Source organism: Monodon monoceros, unplaced genomic scaffold, assembly GCF_005190385.1.
Source record: "Monodon monoceros isolate NGI ecotype Baffin Bay Population unplaced genomic scaffold, NGI_Narwhal_1 Super_Scaffold_20, whole genome shotgun sequence".
Taxonomy (NCBI): domain Eukaryota; kingdom Metazoa; phylum Chordata; class Mammalia; order Artiodactyla; family Monodontidae; genus Monodon; species Monodon monoceros.
The window spans coordinates 120,784,246-120,801,486 of NW_021703777.1; the positions used below are offsets into that span (position 1 = coordinate 120,784,246).

General features: G+C 37.1%; 1 protein-coding gene across 1 annotated transcript in view; it reads left to right on the plus strand.

Annotated features, from left to right (window-relative positions):
* Positions 1-17,241, plus strand: part of FAT4 (FAT atypical cadherin 4) — a 172,267-nt gene that overhangs the window by 107,498 nt on the left and 47,528 nt on the right. The window contains exon 7 of the mRNA XM_029235704.1: positions 14,016-14,196. Within this exon, the coding sequence (XP_029091537.1) occupies positions 14,016-14,196 (181 nt within the window). The remainder of the gene's footprint in view (positions 1-14,015; positions 14,197-17,241) is intronic.

Below are 17,241 nucleotides of genomic sequence, written 5' to 3' on the forward strand. Positions count from 1 at the left end.
ATTTTACATTCGGTAGTGTATATATGTCAATGCTACTATCACTTCGCCCCAGCTTCCCCCTCCCACCCCGTGTCCTCAAGTCCATTCTCTACATCTGAGGCTTTATTCCTGCCCTGCCACTAGGTTCATCAGTAGCATGCAGTAAATGCATATTTCTCACAGTAAGTAAGCCGTTCCCTGAAAATGTATTGAAAGCCATTCAATATTAACATTAAATTATGTGGTTAGATTTAAATCCAGAAAATACTTGAAGCAAGTAAGTATATAACATTTTAAATATGACCATCAGCTTTTATCTTAAAATTTTCATTTTATAATATATTACTGCTAATTAGTTTTATAAATATGTTTATATAAATTAGGTATATACACATTAGGTAACATTTTATTTTTAATCATTTCTCAGGAATCTTTATCAAAAACACTGTATTTCCTTAATATAAATTCCTATACTAAATAGAGGCGACAAGTAAAACTAAAGAAAGAACTTAGTAATGTTATGAAAATGAGACTGAAAAGTGGCCCACAATATAAATGTACTTAATGCCGCCAAACTGTACATTTAAAAATGGTAAAAAAGGTAAATTTTATGTTACATGAATATATAATGCAAGAACTGCATGCAAGAACAAATCGGCTTCGTTGCAAAGCAACAAATTTCAGTTCAGCAAAAATACTATTTCGGCTGAATAGTTGTTCAAGTTTCAAGAAAGTATGTTTAATTTATAGGGTCTAACAAATGTAAAATGTCTGCAGTTTGAACTTTAATTAGATGGTTAGGCTCATTCATTACACTTATTAAAGATGTATTTTCTGATAGAGCATTTGCCTGAAACATTTTCTTTTTAAAATCTTTTTTTTTTAACATCTTTATTGGAGTAAAATTGCTTTACAATAGTGTGTTAGTTTCTGCTTTATAACAAAGTGAATCAGCTATACATATAGATATATCCCCATATCTCCTCCCTCTTGCGTCTCCTTGCCACCCTCCCTATCCCACCCCTCTAGGTGGTCACAAAGCACCGAGCTAATATCCCTGTGATATGCGGCAGCTTCCGACTAGCTATCTATTTTACATTTGGTAGTATATATAAGTCCATGCCACTCTCTCACTTCGTCCCAACTTACCCTCCCCCCCACCCCGTATCCTCAACTCCATTCTCTACATCTGTGGCTTTATTCCTGTCCTGCTCCTAAGTTCTTCAGAACCATCTTTCTTTCTTTTTTTTTAAGATTCCATACATATGTGTTAGCATACGGTATTTGTTTTTCTCTTTCTGACTTACTTCACTCTGTATGACAGACTCTAGGTCCATCCGCCTCACTACAAATAAATCAATTTCGTTTCTTTTTATGGCTGAGTAATATTCCATTGTATATATGTGCCACATCTTCTTTATCCATTCATCTGTTGATGGACACTTAGGTTGCTTCCATGTCCTGGCTATTGTAAATAGAGCTGCAATGAACATTGCGGTACATGACTCTTTTTGAATTATGGTTTCCTCCGGGTATATGCCCAGTAGTGGGATTGCTGGGTCATATGGTAGTTCGATTTTTAGTTTTTTAAGGAACCTCCATACTGTTCTCCATAGTGGCTATAACAATTTACATACCCACCAACAGTGCAAGAAGGTTCCCTTTTCTCCACATCCTCTCCAGCATTTATTGTTTCTAGATTTTTTGATGATGGCCATTCTGACCAGTGTGAGGTGACACCACATTGTGGTTTTGATTTGCATTTCTCTAATGATTAGTGATGTTGAGCATCCTTTCATGTGTTTGTTGGCAATCTGTATATCTTTTATGGAGAAATGTCTATTTAGGTCTTCTGTGCATTTTTGGATTGCGTTGTTTGTTTTTTCGATATTGAGCTGCATGAGCTGCTTGTGAATTTTGAAGATTAATCCTTTGTCACTTGCTTCATTTGCAAAACTTTCTCCCATTCTGAGGGTTGTTTTTCTGTCTTGTTTATGGTTTCCTTTGCTGTGAAAAAGCGTTTAAGTTTCATTAGTGCCCATTTGTTTGTTTCTGTTTTTATTTCCATTTCTCTAGGAGGTGAGTCAAAAAGGATCTTGCTGTGATTTATGTCAAAGAGTGTTCTGCCTGTGTTTTCCCTCTAAGAGTTTTACAGTGTCTGGCCTTACATTTAGGTCTTTAATCCATTTTGAGTTTATTTTTGTATATGGTGTTAGGGAGTGTTCTAATTTCATTCTTTTACATGCAGCTGTCCAGTTTTCCCAGCACCACTTATTGAATAGGCTGTCTTTTCTCCATGGTATATTCTTGCCTCCTTTATCAAAAATAAGCTGACCATATGTGCGTGGGCTTACTCTGGGCTTTCTATCCTGTTCCATTGATCTATATTTCTGTTTTTGTGCCAGTACCTTACTGCCTTGATTACTGTAGCTTTGTAGTATAGTCTGAAGTAAGGGAGCCTGATTCCTCCAGCTCCGTTTTTCTTTCTCAAGATTGCTTTGGCTGTTCGGGGTCTTTTTTGTTTCCATACAAATTGTGAAACTTTTTGTTCTAGTTTTGTGAAAAATGCCTTTGGTAGTTTGATAGGGATTGCACTGAATCTGTAGATTGCTTTGGGTAGTATAGTCATTTTCACAACGTTGATTCTTCCAATCCAAGAACATGGTATATCTATCCATCTGTTTGTATCATCTTTAATTTCTTTCATCAGTGTCTTATAGTTTTCTGCATATAGCTCTTTTGTCTCCTTAGGTAGGTTTATTACTAGGTATTTTATTCTTTTTGTTTCAATGGTAAATGGAAGTGTTTCCTTAATTTCTCTTTCAGATTTTTCATCATTAGTGTATAGGAAAGCAAGAGATTTGTGTGCATTAATTTTGTATCCTGCTACTTTATGAAATTCGTTGATTAGTTCTAGTAGTTTTCTGGTAGCATATTTAGGATTCTCTATGTATAGTATCATGTAATCTGCAAACAGTGACAGCTTTACTTCTTCTTCTCCGATTTGGATTCCTTTTTTTTTTCTTTTTCTCTGATTGCTGTGGCTAAAACTTCCAAAGCTACGTTGAATAATAGTGGTGAGACTGGACAACCTTGTCTTGTTCCTGATGTTAGTGGAAATGGTTTCATTTTGTTCACCATTGAGAATGATGTTGACCTGGTTTTGTCATATATGACCTTTATTATGTTGAGGTAAGTTCCCTCTATGTCTACTTTCTGGAGAGTTTTTATCATAAATGGGTGTTGAATTTTTTCAAAACCTTTTTCTGCATCTATTGAGACGATCATATGGTTTTTATCCTTTAATTTGTTAATATGGTTTCTCACACTGATTGATTTGCATATATTGAAGAATTGTTGCATTCCTGGGATAAATCCCACTTGATCATGGTGTATGATCCATATAATGTGCTGTTGGATTCTGTTTGCTAGTATTTTGTTGAGGATTTTTGCATCTATGTTCATCAATGATATTGGCCTGTAGTTTTCTTTCTTTGTGACATCTTTGTCTGGTTTTGGTATGAGGTTGATTGTGGCCTCATAGAATGAGTTTGGGAGTGTTCCTCCCTCTGCTATATTTTGGAAGAGTTTGAGAAGGATAGGTGTTAGCTCTTCTCTAAATGTTTGATAGAATTTGCCTGTGAAGCCATCTGGTCCTGAGCTTTTGTTTGTTGAAAGATTTTTAATCACAGTCTCAATTTCAGTGCTTGTGATTCATCTGTTTACATTTTCTGTTTCTTCCTGGTTCAGTCTCAGAAGGTTGTGCTTTTCTAAGAATTTGTCCATTTCTTCCAGGTTTTCCAATTTTTTGGCATATAGTTGCTTGTAGTAATTTCTCATGATCCTTTGTATTTCTGTAGTGTCAGTTGTTACTTCTTTTTCATTTCTAATTCTATTGATTTGAGTCTTCCCTCTTTTTTTCTTGATGAGTCTGGCTAATGGTTTATCAATTTTGTTTATCTTCTCAAAGAACCAGCTTTTAGTTTTATTGATCTTTGCTTTCGTTTCCTTCATTTCTTTTTCATTTATTTCTGATCTGATCTTTATGATTTCATTCCTTCTGCTAACTTTGGGTGTTTTTGTTCTTCTTTCTCTAATTGCTTTAGGTGTAAGTTTAGGCTGTTTATTTGAGATGTTTCTTGTTTCTTGAGGTAGGATTGTATTGCTATAGACTTGCCTCTTAGAATTGCTTTTGCTGCATCCCATAGGTCTTGGGTTGTCGTGTTTTCATTGTAATTTGTTTCTAGGTATTTTTTGATTTCCTCTTTGATTTCTTCACTGATCTCTTGGTTATTAAGTAGTGTATTGTTTAGCCTCCATGTGTTTGTATTTTTTACAGATCTTTTCCTGTAATTGATATCTAGTCTCATAGCGTTGTGGTCAGAAAAGATAATTGATATGATTTCAATTTTCTTAAATTTACTAAAGCTTGATTTGTGACCCAAGATATGATCTGTCCTGGAGAATGTTCCATGAGCACTTGAGAAGAAAGTGTATTCTGTTGTTTTTGGATGGTTGTCCTATAAATAACAAGTCCATCTTGTTTAATGTATCATTTAAAGCTTGTGTTTCCTTATTTATTTTCATTTTGGATGATCTGTCCATTGGTTAAAGTGGGGTGTTAAATTCCCCCATTATGACTGTGTTACTGTCAATTTCCCCTTTTATGGCTGTTAACATTTGCCTTATGTATTGAGATGCTCCTATGTTGGGTGCATAAATGTTTACAATTTTTGTGTCTTCTTCTTGGATTGATCCCTTGATCATTATGTAGTGTCCTTCTTTGTCTCTTGTAATAGTCTTTATTTTAAAGTGTATTTTGTCTGATATGAGAATTGCTACTCCAGCTTCCTTTTGATTTCCATTTGCCTGGAATATCTTTTTCCATCCCCTCACTTTCAGTCTGTATGTGTCCTTAGGTCTGAAGTGGCTCTCTTGTAGACAACAAATATAGAGGTCTTGTTTTTGTATCCATTCAGCCAGTCTATGTCTCTTGGTTGGAACATTTAATCCATTTACATTGACGGTAATTATCAATATGTATGTTCCTATTACCATTTTCTTAATTGTTTTGGGTTTGTTATTGTAGGTCATTTCCTTCTCTTGTGTTTCCTGCCTAGAGAAGTTCCTTTAGCATTTTTTATAAAGCTGGTTTTGTGGTGCTGAATTCTCTTAGCTTTTGCTTGTCTGTAAATGTTTTAATTTCTCCATCGAATCTGAATGAGGTCCTTGCTGTGTAGAGTAATCTTGGTTGTAGGTTTTTCCCTTTCATCACTTTAAATATGTCCTGCCACTCCTTTCTGGCTTGTAGAGTTTCTGCTGAAAGAACAGCTTTTAACCTTATGGGGATTACCTTGTATATTATTTGTTGCTTTTCCCTTGCTGCTTTAAATATTTTTCTTTGTATTTTATTTTTGATAGTTTGATTAATATGTGTCTTGGTGTGTTTCTCCTTGGATTTATCCTGTATGGGACTCTACGTTTCCTGGACTTGATTGACTATTTCCTTTCCCATATTAAGGAAATTTTCAACTCTAATCTCTTCATATATTATCTCAGTCCCTTTATTTTTCTCTTCTTCTTCTGGGACCTCTATGATTCGAATGTTGGTGCATTTAATGTTGGCCCAGACGTCTCTGAGACTGTCCTCAATTCTTTTCATTCTTTTTTCTTTATTCTGCTCTGCAGTAGTTATTTCCACTATTTTATCTTCCAGGTCACTTATCTGTTCTTCTGCCTCAGTTATTCTGCTATTGATTCCTTCCAGAGAATTTTTCATTTGATTTATTGTGTTGGTCATCATTGTTGGTTTGCTCTTTAGTTCTTCTAGGTCCTTGTTAAACATTTCTTGTATCTTCTCCATTCTGTTCCCAAGATTTGGATCATCTTTACTATCATTACTCTGAATTCTTTTGCAAGTAGACTGCCTATTTCCACTTCAGTTGTTTGGTCTGGTGGGTTTTTACCTTGCTCCTTCATCTGCTGTGTGTTTCTCTGTCTTCTCATTTTGCTTAACTTACTGTGTTTGGGGTGTCCTTTTCGCAGGCTGCAGGTTTGTAATTCCTGTTGTTTTTGGTGTCTGCCCCCAGTGGTTAAGGTTGGTTCAGCAGGTTGTGTAGGTTCCTGGTGCAGGGGACTAGTGCCTGTGTTCTGGTGGATGAGGCTGGATCTTGTCTTTTTGGTGGGCAGGACCGTCTCTGTTGGTGTGTTCTGGAGTGTCTGTGACCTTATTATGATTTTAGGCAGCCTCTCTGCTAATGGGTGGGGTTGTGTTCCTGTCTTGCTAGTTGTTTGGCATAGGGTGTCCAGCACTGTAGCTTGCTGGTCATTGAGTGGAGCTGGGTCTTACCACTGAGATGACGATCTCTGGGAGACCTTTTGCTGTTTGATATTACGTGGAGCCTGGAAGTCTCTGGTGAACCAATGTCCTGAACTTGCCTCTCCCACCTCAGAGGCACAGGCCTAACACCTGGCTTGAGTACCATGACTCTGTGAGACACATGGCTCAGAAGAAAATGGAGAAAGAAAGAAAGAAGAAAGAAAAAATAAAGTAAAGTAAAATAAAATAAAATAAAGTTTTTGAAATAAAAAATAATTATTAAAAATAAAAAATATTAAAAAGTAATAAAGAAAAAAAAAAGAAAGAAGGGAGTAACCAAGCCAAAAAAGAAATCTACCAATGATAACAAGCATTACAAACTATACAGAAAGAGAAAAAAAAGAACAAGAAACAAAAATGGACAGACAGAACCTTAGGACAAATGGTAAAAACAAAGCTATACAGACAAAATCTCACACAGAAGCATACACATACACACTCACAAAAAGAGAAAAAGGAAAAAAAAATATATCTATATATATTAAAAAAAAAGGAGGAAGAGAGCCACCAAATCAATAAACAAATCGACCAATGATAATAAACTCTAAATACTAAACGAAGATAAACATAAAACCAGAAACCAGTCAGTAGCATACAGTAAACCCCAAGTCTACAGTTGCTCACAAAATCCACCGCCTCTATTTTGGGATGATTTGTTGTCTATTCAGCTATTCCAGAGATGCAGGGTACATCAAGTTGATTGTGGAGATTTAATCCGCTGCCCCTGAGGCTGCTGGGAGAGATTTCCTTTTCTGTTCTTTGTTCGCACAGCTCCCAGGGTTCAGCTTTGGATTTGGCCCCGCCTCTGTGTGTAGGTCGCCAGAGGGCGTCTCTTTCCCGCCCAGACAGGACAGAGTTAACGTAGCAGCTGATTAGGGGCTCTGGCTCACTCAGGCCGGGGAGAGGGAGAGGTACGGTATGTGGGGCGAGCCTGTGGCTGCAGAGGCTCATGTAACATTGCAACAGCCTGAGCCACGCCAATTTTTCTCCTGGGGAAGTTGTCCCTGGATCACAGGACCCTGGCAGTGGTGGGCTCCATAGGTTCCTAGGAGGGAGGTGTGGATAGTGACCTGTGCTTGCACACAGGCTTCTCTGTGGCTGCAGCAGCAAACTTAGCATCTCATGCCCATCTCTGGGGTCTGCGCTGATAACTGCAGCTCATGCCCATCTCTGGAGCTCGTTTAGGTGGTGCTCTGAATCTGCTCTCCTCGCACACCCTGAAACAATGGTGTCTCACCTCCTAGGCAGTTCTAGACTTTTTCCCAGACTCCCTCCCATCTAGCTGTGGTGCACTAGCTCCCTTGAAGCTGTGTTCGTGCAGCCAACCCCAGTCCTCTCCCTGGGAATTGACCTCCGAAGCCCGAGCCTCAGCTCCCAGCCCCTGCCTGCCCTGGTGGTCAAGCAGACAAGCCTCTCGGGCTGGTGAGTGCTGGTGGGCACTGATCCTCTGTGCGGGAATCTCTCCACTTTGCCCTCTGCACCCCTGTTGCTGCGCTCTCCTCCATGGCTCCGAAGCTTCCCCCCGCCACCCCCGTCTCTGCCAGTGAAGGGGCTTCCTAGGGTGTGGAAACCTTTCCTCCTTCACAGCTCCCTCCCACTGGTGCAGGTCCCATCCCTATTCTTTTGTCTCTGTTTATTCTTTTTTCTTTTGCCCTCCCCAGGTACGTGGGGAGTTTCTTGCCTTTTGGGAAGTCTGAGGTCTTCTGCCAGCATTCAGTAGGTGTTCTGTAGGAGTTGTTCCACATGTAGATGTATTTCTGGTGTATCTGTGGGGAGGAAGGTGATCTCTGCGTCTTACTCCTCCTCCATCTTGAAGGTCTCCTCTTTTTAAAATCTTATTTTAAGTTTCCTTGAACTTTTTTTTTTTTTTTTTTTTTTTTTGTGGTACGCGGGCCTCTCACTGTTGTGGCCTCTCCCGTTGTGGAGCACAGGCTCCGGACGCACAGGCTCAGCAGCCATGGCTCACGGGCCCAGCCCCTCTGCGGCATGTGGGATCCCCCCGGACCGGGGCACGAACCTGTGTCCCCTGCATTGGCAGGCGGACTCTCAACCACTGCGCCACCAGAGAAGCCCTATTTTGATATATTTGATCTTTTTAGGCCACTAGTGTTAAAAGGCAATACCAGTTTAATCATTTCCCAAATAAGAGTATAAAATATGACTCAGACGAGGCTTGGAACTTCCCAATTATAATGGACTATCAGAAGATTAAGCTGTGAACAGTCTGTGTGTGTGTGTGTGTGTGTGTGTGTGTGTGTGTGCGTGTGTGTGTGTGTATGCGTTTGTGTGTGAGATGTGTTTTTGCACATTTTAAAAAGTGCTTTTCAGAATCATACGTATTTTTTTCTATTTGCTCTAAAAATTTCAGAAGGTTCCTATCAATTTACCTATATTTATTTTATTTATATATATATACATATATACACAGATTATGATGTATACAATACATATAATTTTCACAAAATTAAATTTAAAGTTCATTTTATCATCTGACCTCTGATCGTATTTCAAATGTCCACTGTACCCTCCTAACATCTACAATTATAAATTTCTGAGATCTTGTCCTTTTATTTCATTTGTTTCTTCAACCCCTTTCACTGGCTCACTGTCTTCTACCAGCAGCCTGTGTCATTACATCCTCCCTCTTCTTTCTGTTTGCCTCTGGTTCTCATAAATCAATTCCAGATGAAATCGAGTAATCTTGCCCTAGTACGCCACTACCTATATAATTCATCCTTATCAGATCTATCCAAGCTAAACATTGGCCCCTGGTATTTTGATTCTTCTCATGGGATTCAGGATTAATTGGGACCCTCTGTTATAAGTAGTAGACTATCTCCAAAACTTTGACCTTTGTCGACAGTCTTGTTCTCTGACCCTGGCCATAGGCTAAAACCTATATTCCCAGATGTACATTTCTAGAACTGTTCAGCTTTTTGAACTTTCAGCCATGTAGTCACTAGATCAGATTTCCATACATTGAGTCAAAGGAGAAGTTAATAAACATTGAGGACAAGGTCTATTGGTATGCATTATGGTTTTATATAAAGATGAATTAAACAATTATTTCTTCTCTCAGTTTGTAACTTAATAGAGAATATGGCAGAAGTACATTGATAAGAATAATAATATAGAGTAAAAATGTGCAATAAGAGTGGCATACTTTTATCTGAGCCTATTGAACTGAGAAAAGATATTTTTTTTAAGAGTTCAAAACTGATTTCCTTCTGCCACTATGGCTGAATGTAAATAAGTTGCTCAAATTCTTTGGGTCTAAAGTTCTTTATTTAAAAAATTAAATAGTAATACTTACTTCATGAATCTGTATATTAAATGAGTAATACATATATAAGATACTCATACATATATCTGTTATCAAATAAATGTTCAATAATAGGTATCTATAAATATATATGTGTATATGTATTTGCACAAATGTTTTTCAATTTATATATAAATATGTGGGCTAAGTTTACACAGAATAATTAAGACTTGAGTTTTTGACATACAAATATTGAGACTCTGGAACCAGCAGAAAGTTCTGGACCAAAGATAAAGTAATAGTGAACATCATGCAGCACTTCACATGGGCTATAACCAAAAGGATGTGGGGAAACAGGAACATAAGCACCAGGACCACTTTTTCACAGAGTTAAGAGGAAGGGTTCAAAAACAAGCAAACAAACACAGAAAAGCAACAAGAACAACAACAAAAACAAGACTTCATCACTCCATTAGGAGACGAGGAAGCACTAAAATCTGTGTGGACCAAGGACTAGGGAATTTGTGTCCTACATCTGAGAAGAGTGTGTAGAGATGAGGCTTACTCACTTGAAATCCAGGGGCATTGCTGCTTTTTGTCCCTTGATTTCATCTCCCTGCCTAAAGCTGAGAGGAAGGGCCTTGTGGAGCTCCTGCTATAGTGGATAAGTCTGAGGCTGGAGTGAGGTGTGCGATGGAAAGCCCCACCCCCAAGAATAAATGAAAAATGTTTATTTCATTTCATTTCAACTCTGCCACTCCGAGGCAGAGTTCGGAGTAAGTTAAATCTCAGTAAAAGACTTAGAAATGTAGAACGTTGTCTTTGTGAAGTTTCCTTGTAAAACTTTAAAAGGTAAATAAGACCTTCATGCACATCCCCTGGGGCAACAAGAAAGTGAGACCGCTGTAGAGATTGTGCTTCACTCTATCAATTCTTGAAGAAAATAGGAAGAGAAGAACCCCAAGTGCTTTGAAAGTGGGCTGTGGCTGCTAATAAGAAGAGAAAAGGGGACTCTGGGCATGGTTCTTGGCTTAAGAAGATGTCCCATGTGGATATGGGATTACCTATGGGGCCATTTCTCAAGCCAGGCCCATCTGTTGTCACTGGTGCGCTTTTAAGATCTTGTGAAAAAATTATTCTCTGGTATGGAGATTGAACTTGCTGAATATTTTCCTGGGTAAACAATGTTTTGTTCTTTTTGCTTACTAATTCAGAAAACACATTAGCAACAATATTTATGTAGTTTATAGACAAGGAAAGAAATCACATGTTCCTGACCAAATGAGTTAGACATCATTTTATGAGGTTTTCCATATGTGTGTCATCAGACACTTTAGAATACCAAAGATGAAACCTTTGTTTGGCAGTACTGTGTTATTTCTTAACAAGTTTAAACACTGTTGATTAGAGAGCATATCAGACATATTCAGGTCTTCTTTAAACTCTCACTGTAAATTTTTAGATTTTGCATTTTTAAACTTTCAATTCAACGTCTTCCACAAAGCTGTGAAAGTTTTGAAAGCTGAGTATCTCATATACTTATAACTACAAAAAAATCATTAAAAGAAAAGAATGATTCCAAATCTTTTCCTGAATAATATTATCATCGGATTGACTTGAAAGTTTTGTGGAGGAACAAAAATCCTGAGGACTATGACACAGAAATCTGTAGGATTAAAAATGGACCTTTAAAAGGTCAATGTTCCATTTTTTTGTTTCTAAAACAAGTACAACAACAAAGAGTGCTATAGAATACATTTTAACTGTGTACCAGCCACTATCCTAAGCATGTTACGTTCCCCTCAACACCTCTTTTGAGGTAGGTCCTATTTTCATTATTCCCATTTTGCATATAAGGAGACAGATTTAGTGAGTGGAGTACAATGTCAATAAAAGAGATAAAAGAGCCCTTCATGTCCTCTGGGACATTGATTTAGTTATCCCTTCTCTCAATTCATCAGATGTACAGCCTCCTTCCCATGATATCCCCTTCTGTCCACACAAAAGCACAGATATCCTCTAGTTATTTTTTTTAATGCAACCAGTGGGAGAAATACTAACATCATTCACATCATTAACTTCCATTTCATCAAACTGTATGTAATTAAACACATTCAAGAGCTTTAGGCCAAACATTGGCCAAAAATAATACCCCAGAAAAATTGATTTTGGTTTTAACATGTGCTATGAAAAATTCAAAATTCATGACCAGACTGTTGTCTCCAAATGCTCCACAAACAACCTCGACAATAGCTAGGGTCCCTCACAGAGGGACCTTTTTCTCTACCTTGTGCCTTGTGCTGTTCTCGGGGATCGGCTTGCCCAGGGTCCCAGAGCATCTCACTGAGCAGTACCTGTCCAGCTGCTAACACCTTATGGCTTTTTGCCAGTAGTCAACAGCTCCGCATTCAAGTCAAATCCCAGCTCCATTCCCCACTAAGTCTGTGGCCCTAAAAATGTTGTTCAGCCTTTCTCTCAGTTTACTTATATATAAAATGGAGATAAGAGTTGTACTAACTTATGAAGATTAGACAATGCAAGTAAACTTCTTCAACCAGTACTTGAATACCTAAAGACTCAGTAAATATTTGCAATTATCATTATTAATATGTTGAGTGAGATTTAAAATGTATTATTTTAATGTGCTTCCTCCTTCAGTGTTTATAACACTTCCAGATCTATTCTGGGTGTGAAATGTTTGTGACATCAGCCTACCATTGTTTAAGTGACTAGTAAAAAGGCAATTACTAGTAAAAAGGCAATTACAGTATTTTAACATTTGTAGTCGATTGTACAAAAAAAGCAAAAAGTGAGAACTAGTTTTCTTTCCTTTAATGTAAAATCAAACACCTAAAAAGTAGGATTTCTGCAGTCATGAATTTAAAAATATGTTAATGTAAATGGAATGCTTAATATAAATTATGTCACGGAGAAGGATATATATGGCAACAAAGGTGAGCTTGCAGCCTAAATTTAATTGCATAGGTTTCCGGGAGGTATCATGCCTCATTACACTGCCCAGTTCAAGTGGTCTTACACATTTTTTATCTAACGTAGAATTTGAGCTTCCTTACATAGAGCACAAAAATACCAGATCACTAAAACCACTGCATTCCGTAATTTTCTAGTCTGTTGATTTTGGTTCCTATACATTTGAGCATAAAAGCTGATTGGTACTATGCCATCAATAATAACAATCTAATAGGAAAAAGTTTGAATAGTAGTAAGGAAATACTAGCAAATCACTAGATTATTATTATGAAAAAATAATATTGGAAGGCTGTGAATCTCAACACCATCCTGATACTAAAGAGCTACTCCATAAACATTTTACAGAGAAACAAATGAGCGAGAGAATGAATGGCTTTATTTACAAAATGTTGAGTACTGGAAATAAGTAGAATTTAAACTTCGTTTAACAGGAGATAATTTTATGGGAGAAAGAATAGTATCTTAAACAGAAAGTGAGAGTATCCAGGGCTTTATTTTATTGTACATAAATACAGTTAAACAGACTTTCATTATTTCTATTTAGAGAAATTAAAGTTTGAAAACTAATTTTGAAAACACAACTAAGGACAGATGATTTGCCATTTACCTGTGGGACAACCCACAGAGTCTAACCAAATATATCATCTGATCTTCACCACAGAGTCTGCTAACCTTGTGTAGTACAGATCATGTACTCCAAGATTTTGTTAAATGCTAGGTTTTCACCATATGCTGATAACGGAACTGGAACAGGAAAAAAAAATGAATTGTTTCACATTTACCTTAAATATTAAATACATGCAATAAAAATGATTTCAAGTCAGCTCATTGACATAGTGTTATTTCCAGCAAGTGGAAGAGTTTTGATGTTAACTTGAAGCTTTCTTCTTTAAGATTTCTGCAAACAAATATTGGTTAGTACAGAAAAGGGGATTTAAAGGCCTCAGAAGCCCAGTTGAATTTTGTTGACAATAACATTGAGAGTCACATCTAGGAATACAGTTTTTAACTCTGCCTTGTCAGCTGGCCAGCTATTCCAGGCCCAGGCGTATTCTCCAAATCTGGCTTGAGCTACTTTACTGTAAGTGCCTCTTTTGTGGCATTTAAATGATATTGTTGTGTTCTGCATTGCTGAATCAGCACCTTTAAAATAGAATAAGAGGTTGATGTATTCCTTTTGTGCAGTATCACTAGGAAAGAGTTGGGATACTAGTCCCTAAATAAAATTTTTTTTTCTTGTAACAACACTAAAAAATCACTCAATTACTTGCCTATGTGTTCACAAATTTTACTTTGGGATGTTTTCTAAATTCTCTTCCGTAGTTCTGTCTACAGCTAATTGTTAAGTTTGCTATTATTTTTGTTATTTATGAACATTAAGACTTGATTTTCTTTTCCTTCTAGGATCCCCTGCCCTGACCGGAACTGGAACTATCAATGTCATAGTGGATGATGTCAATGACAATGTCCCCACTTTTGCCAGTAAAATGTATTTCACAACAATTCCTGAAGATGACCCAACGGGGACAGATGTTTTATTGGTAAATGCCTCAGATGCTGATGCTTCAACAAATGCAGTTATCAGGTACATTTTTCTTTGTAAATTTTAATTATTTTTCTCATTAAACGTTAGTCTTTGGACTAAATGCACACAATGCTTCATTTTGCTGAAATTCTGTAGCATTAACTCATAGCCCAATTGTGGTTATCTATTGCTGAATAACCAACTATGCCTAAAATTAGGATTAAACAATAATGATTTTATGTATTGTTCTAAAATTTTATCTTATTCATTTTATTTATATTTTTATTGTATCTCATTATTTTGTAGTTGAGGAATTAGGGCACGGGTCAGTGGGAGATTCTTCTACTTCTTGTGGTTGACTAGTGTCACTTATGGTATTTACCTGGTGACTCTGTCCTAGAGGGTCCAAGATGGCTTCACTCGCATGCCTGGTGGCTTGGCAGGGATGGCTGGAACTTTAGGCTCAGTTGGACCCCTTCTCTGATCATGCGATCTCAGAGCTTCTCAGTGTGGTTCTTCAGCAGGGTAGTTGGACTTCTTTATATGGTAGAAGAACCTCTGGTTTACAAGGACCTCAGGTGAAAGCTGCTAATGCTCTTAAAGGCCAGGCCTTGAAACGGTGTAGAATCACTTCCATAATACTCTCTTTGTCAAAGCAGCCATGGCCAGCCAAGAGTCCCCGGGCTAAAACCCATCGGTGAAAAGTCTTCAAACGACTGTGCCATCATATAGTCAGATATGATAAAAATCCATGCCATTTTTATCTTGCAAAAAACTATTATGTTCACTTTAAATTGACAGACAAATATTACAACTTAAATGAAAAATATTTTCACAGAATAGTAAGTTGTTATGCCAACCTAAATCTTATTTACTCTGGCTTGATATGTTTTTAATGGAATATATATTTTAGATGTTAATCACTCCTTGCTATTCATGGAATCCTGGAGAAAATCCACTTTTTCCTCTGGTTAACAGAGCTTTTATGTATTAATTTTTATATTGACTATTTAAGTATTACATATTTAAGTCATTTACCCAACTACTGATGGACTCTCTAAAAGCACAACCTTTTATGTGTGATGTTAATTTTCCCATATGGTCTAACATGATCTTTTACACAGCAGCTACCCAAGAAATATTTATTTATATTCTTCTTTCTACCAGTGTGATCAAGTTATGCATTTTAATGGATGGAATACTTATTTTGAGTTAAACCCTTTACATAACTTTTAATATTTTCCCTTCTAGTAAACCAGCCTACATTAATTACTAGCTTATCTAGTTTATATCTTTATCTAGTTTATATCTTTGTTTCCCAGACACCTATTCCAGAATTTAGCTCTTATAGAAATATATTCCTTTTTTTTCTCCAACTGACCAAATCTCCATTCAAAACCTCACTTTTAATTCTTTTATGTCATAACATTGGAGAAAGTCACAAAACTGTATCAACAGGGTTGACATTCAAGGGCAAATCCCTTTCTCTGTGCTCCTAATCCCATCCCATTCGATTTCCCTCAAATCATTAATTCAAAAGTTACTACATTTTGCTCTGGATCTTCAGGTAATCCTTCTTTCCTTGATCATACCTTTATCCCTATAGAAATGCTCAGAATATCTGGTATTGAGCTCTGGTTCCTTTATTTACTTACATGACTTAGGAAAGTCATTTTAGTGTCTCTAAGGCTCAGTGTATCCATCAGTAAAAGTGGAGTTAAGAATTGCTACTTTCGAAATTTGTGAGAATTAAATATATATTGACCAATTACTAGGTGCCAAGTATCATATATGGAATCAGTTAATATGTGCAAATGTCTCTAACACATTATTGGGACATGAAAGTCACTAAATTTATACTAGTTTTTTTTTCTTTTCATCACTCTAATATCTATTTTATTCCTAATATATTATTCTACAACATAGTAGTGACTGGCACCTAAATAAATGCATTAAATGAATGATCCTAGTATTCTTTACAACTGCTGCTTTTACTCACAGTTTTCACACCACATTTTTGAGAGGGTGGGTTACTGCCTCAAAGTTTTCTCTGGCCATTTATTCATAAAAATCTCTCAGTCTTTCTCCTCCATTGCTTTACCAAAAAAGACTATTCGAAGATTCTACTGAAATTTATCAAGTCCAGTGATTTCTGAGTCTTTATTTTCCTTTGCCTTTTGCAATATTTGCACCGCAGGTCAGCCTTTCTTATTGGCATTTTTTTTCTCCTCAGTGTCTGTGTAAATGTTATTTCTTATTTCTCATCCTGCGTCTCTGACCACACCTTCTAATTTGCCTTCTGTATCCCCTCTTTCTAGCTCTCCAAAGAAATTTGGACATTCGCCACAGCATTTTTTCTCAGTCCTTTTCTTTCCTTTCTTTATTTTCCCGCACGTGTGTGTATGTGTGTGTGTGTGTGTGTGTGTGTGTGTGTGTGAGAGAGAGAGAGAGAGAGAGAGAGAGAAAGAGTAAAAGAGAGAGAGAGTAGAGAATCATCCATTTCCATGGCTGCAGCCATGAGAAAAGTTACCCAGAAAACTAGACAGAAAACCTCTAAACCTATTGTATCAACTCTGACTCCATCCTGGAGATTCCCACCCGTCTTTAAAACTCCCTAGGAGGCACTTCTACATAGAGGTAGAAGTCATAAGAACAACATATCAGAAACTACTAACCTTTTCTGTTTCTCATCTTGGTGTACTGCTCTCTTTTAATGATGTTGCCTTGCTTTCTTCATCCTCCCATCTTGATGGCTTACAGTCATCCTCTCCCCCTACGCTCACTCAGTGGACAAGTTTTCATGTTTCTTCTTTCCTAATGCCTCTGGCACTCATTCTTTTCTGTGCATCCCTCCTGCCAAGACCCTAGTTCAGTCCATAATTACATCATGCCTGGACTATTACAATAAAAATTAACTTACTTTCCTTACTCTGGTTTCTAATCCTTCCAATCTATATATTACATGATCCTGTATAATCTTGGAGCCCTTACGATGTCCCAGATACTTTGTTAAGTTCTGAGGAGTTAAGCACTTCAGTTCTAATAAGAACACTTTAATATAGAAGGTAATTTTGCAATATTACAATTATAGTACCTTGTAACAAG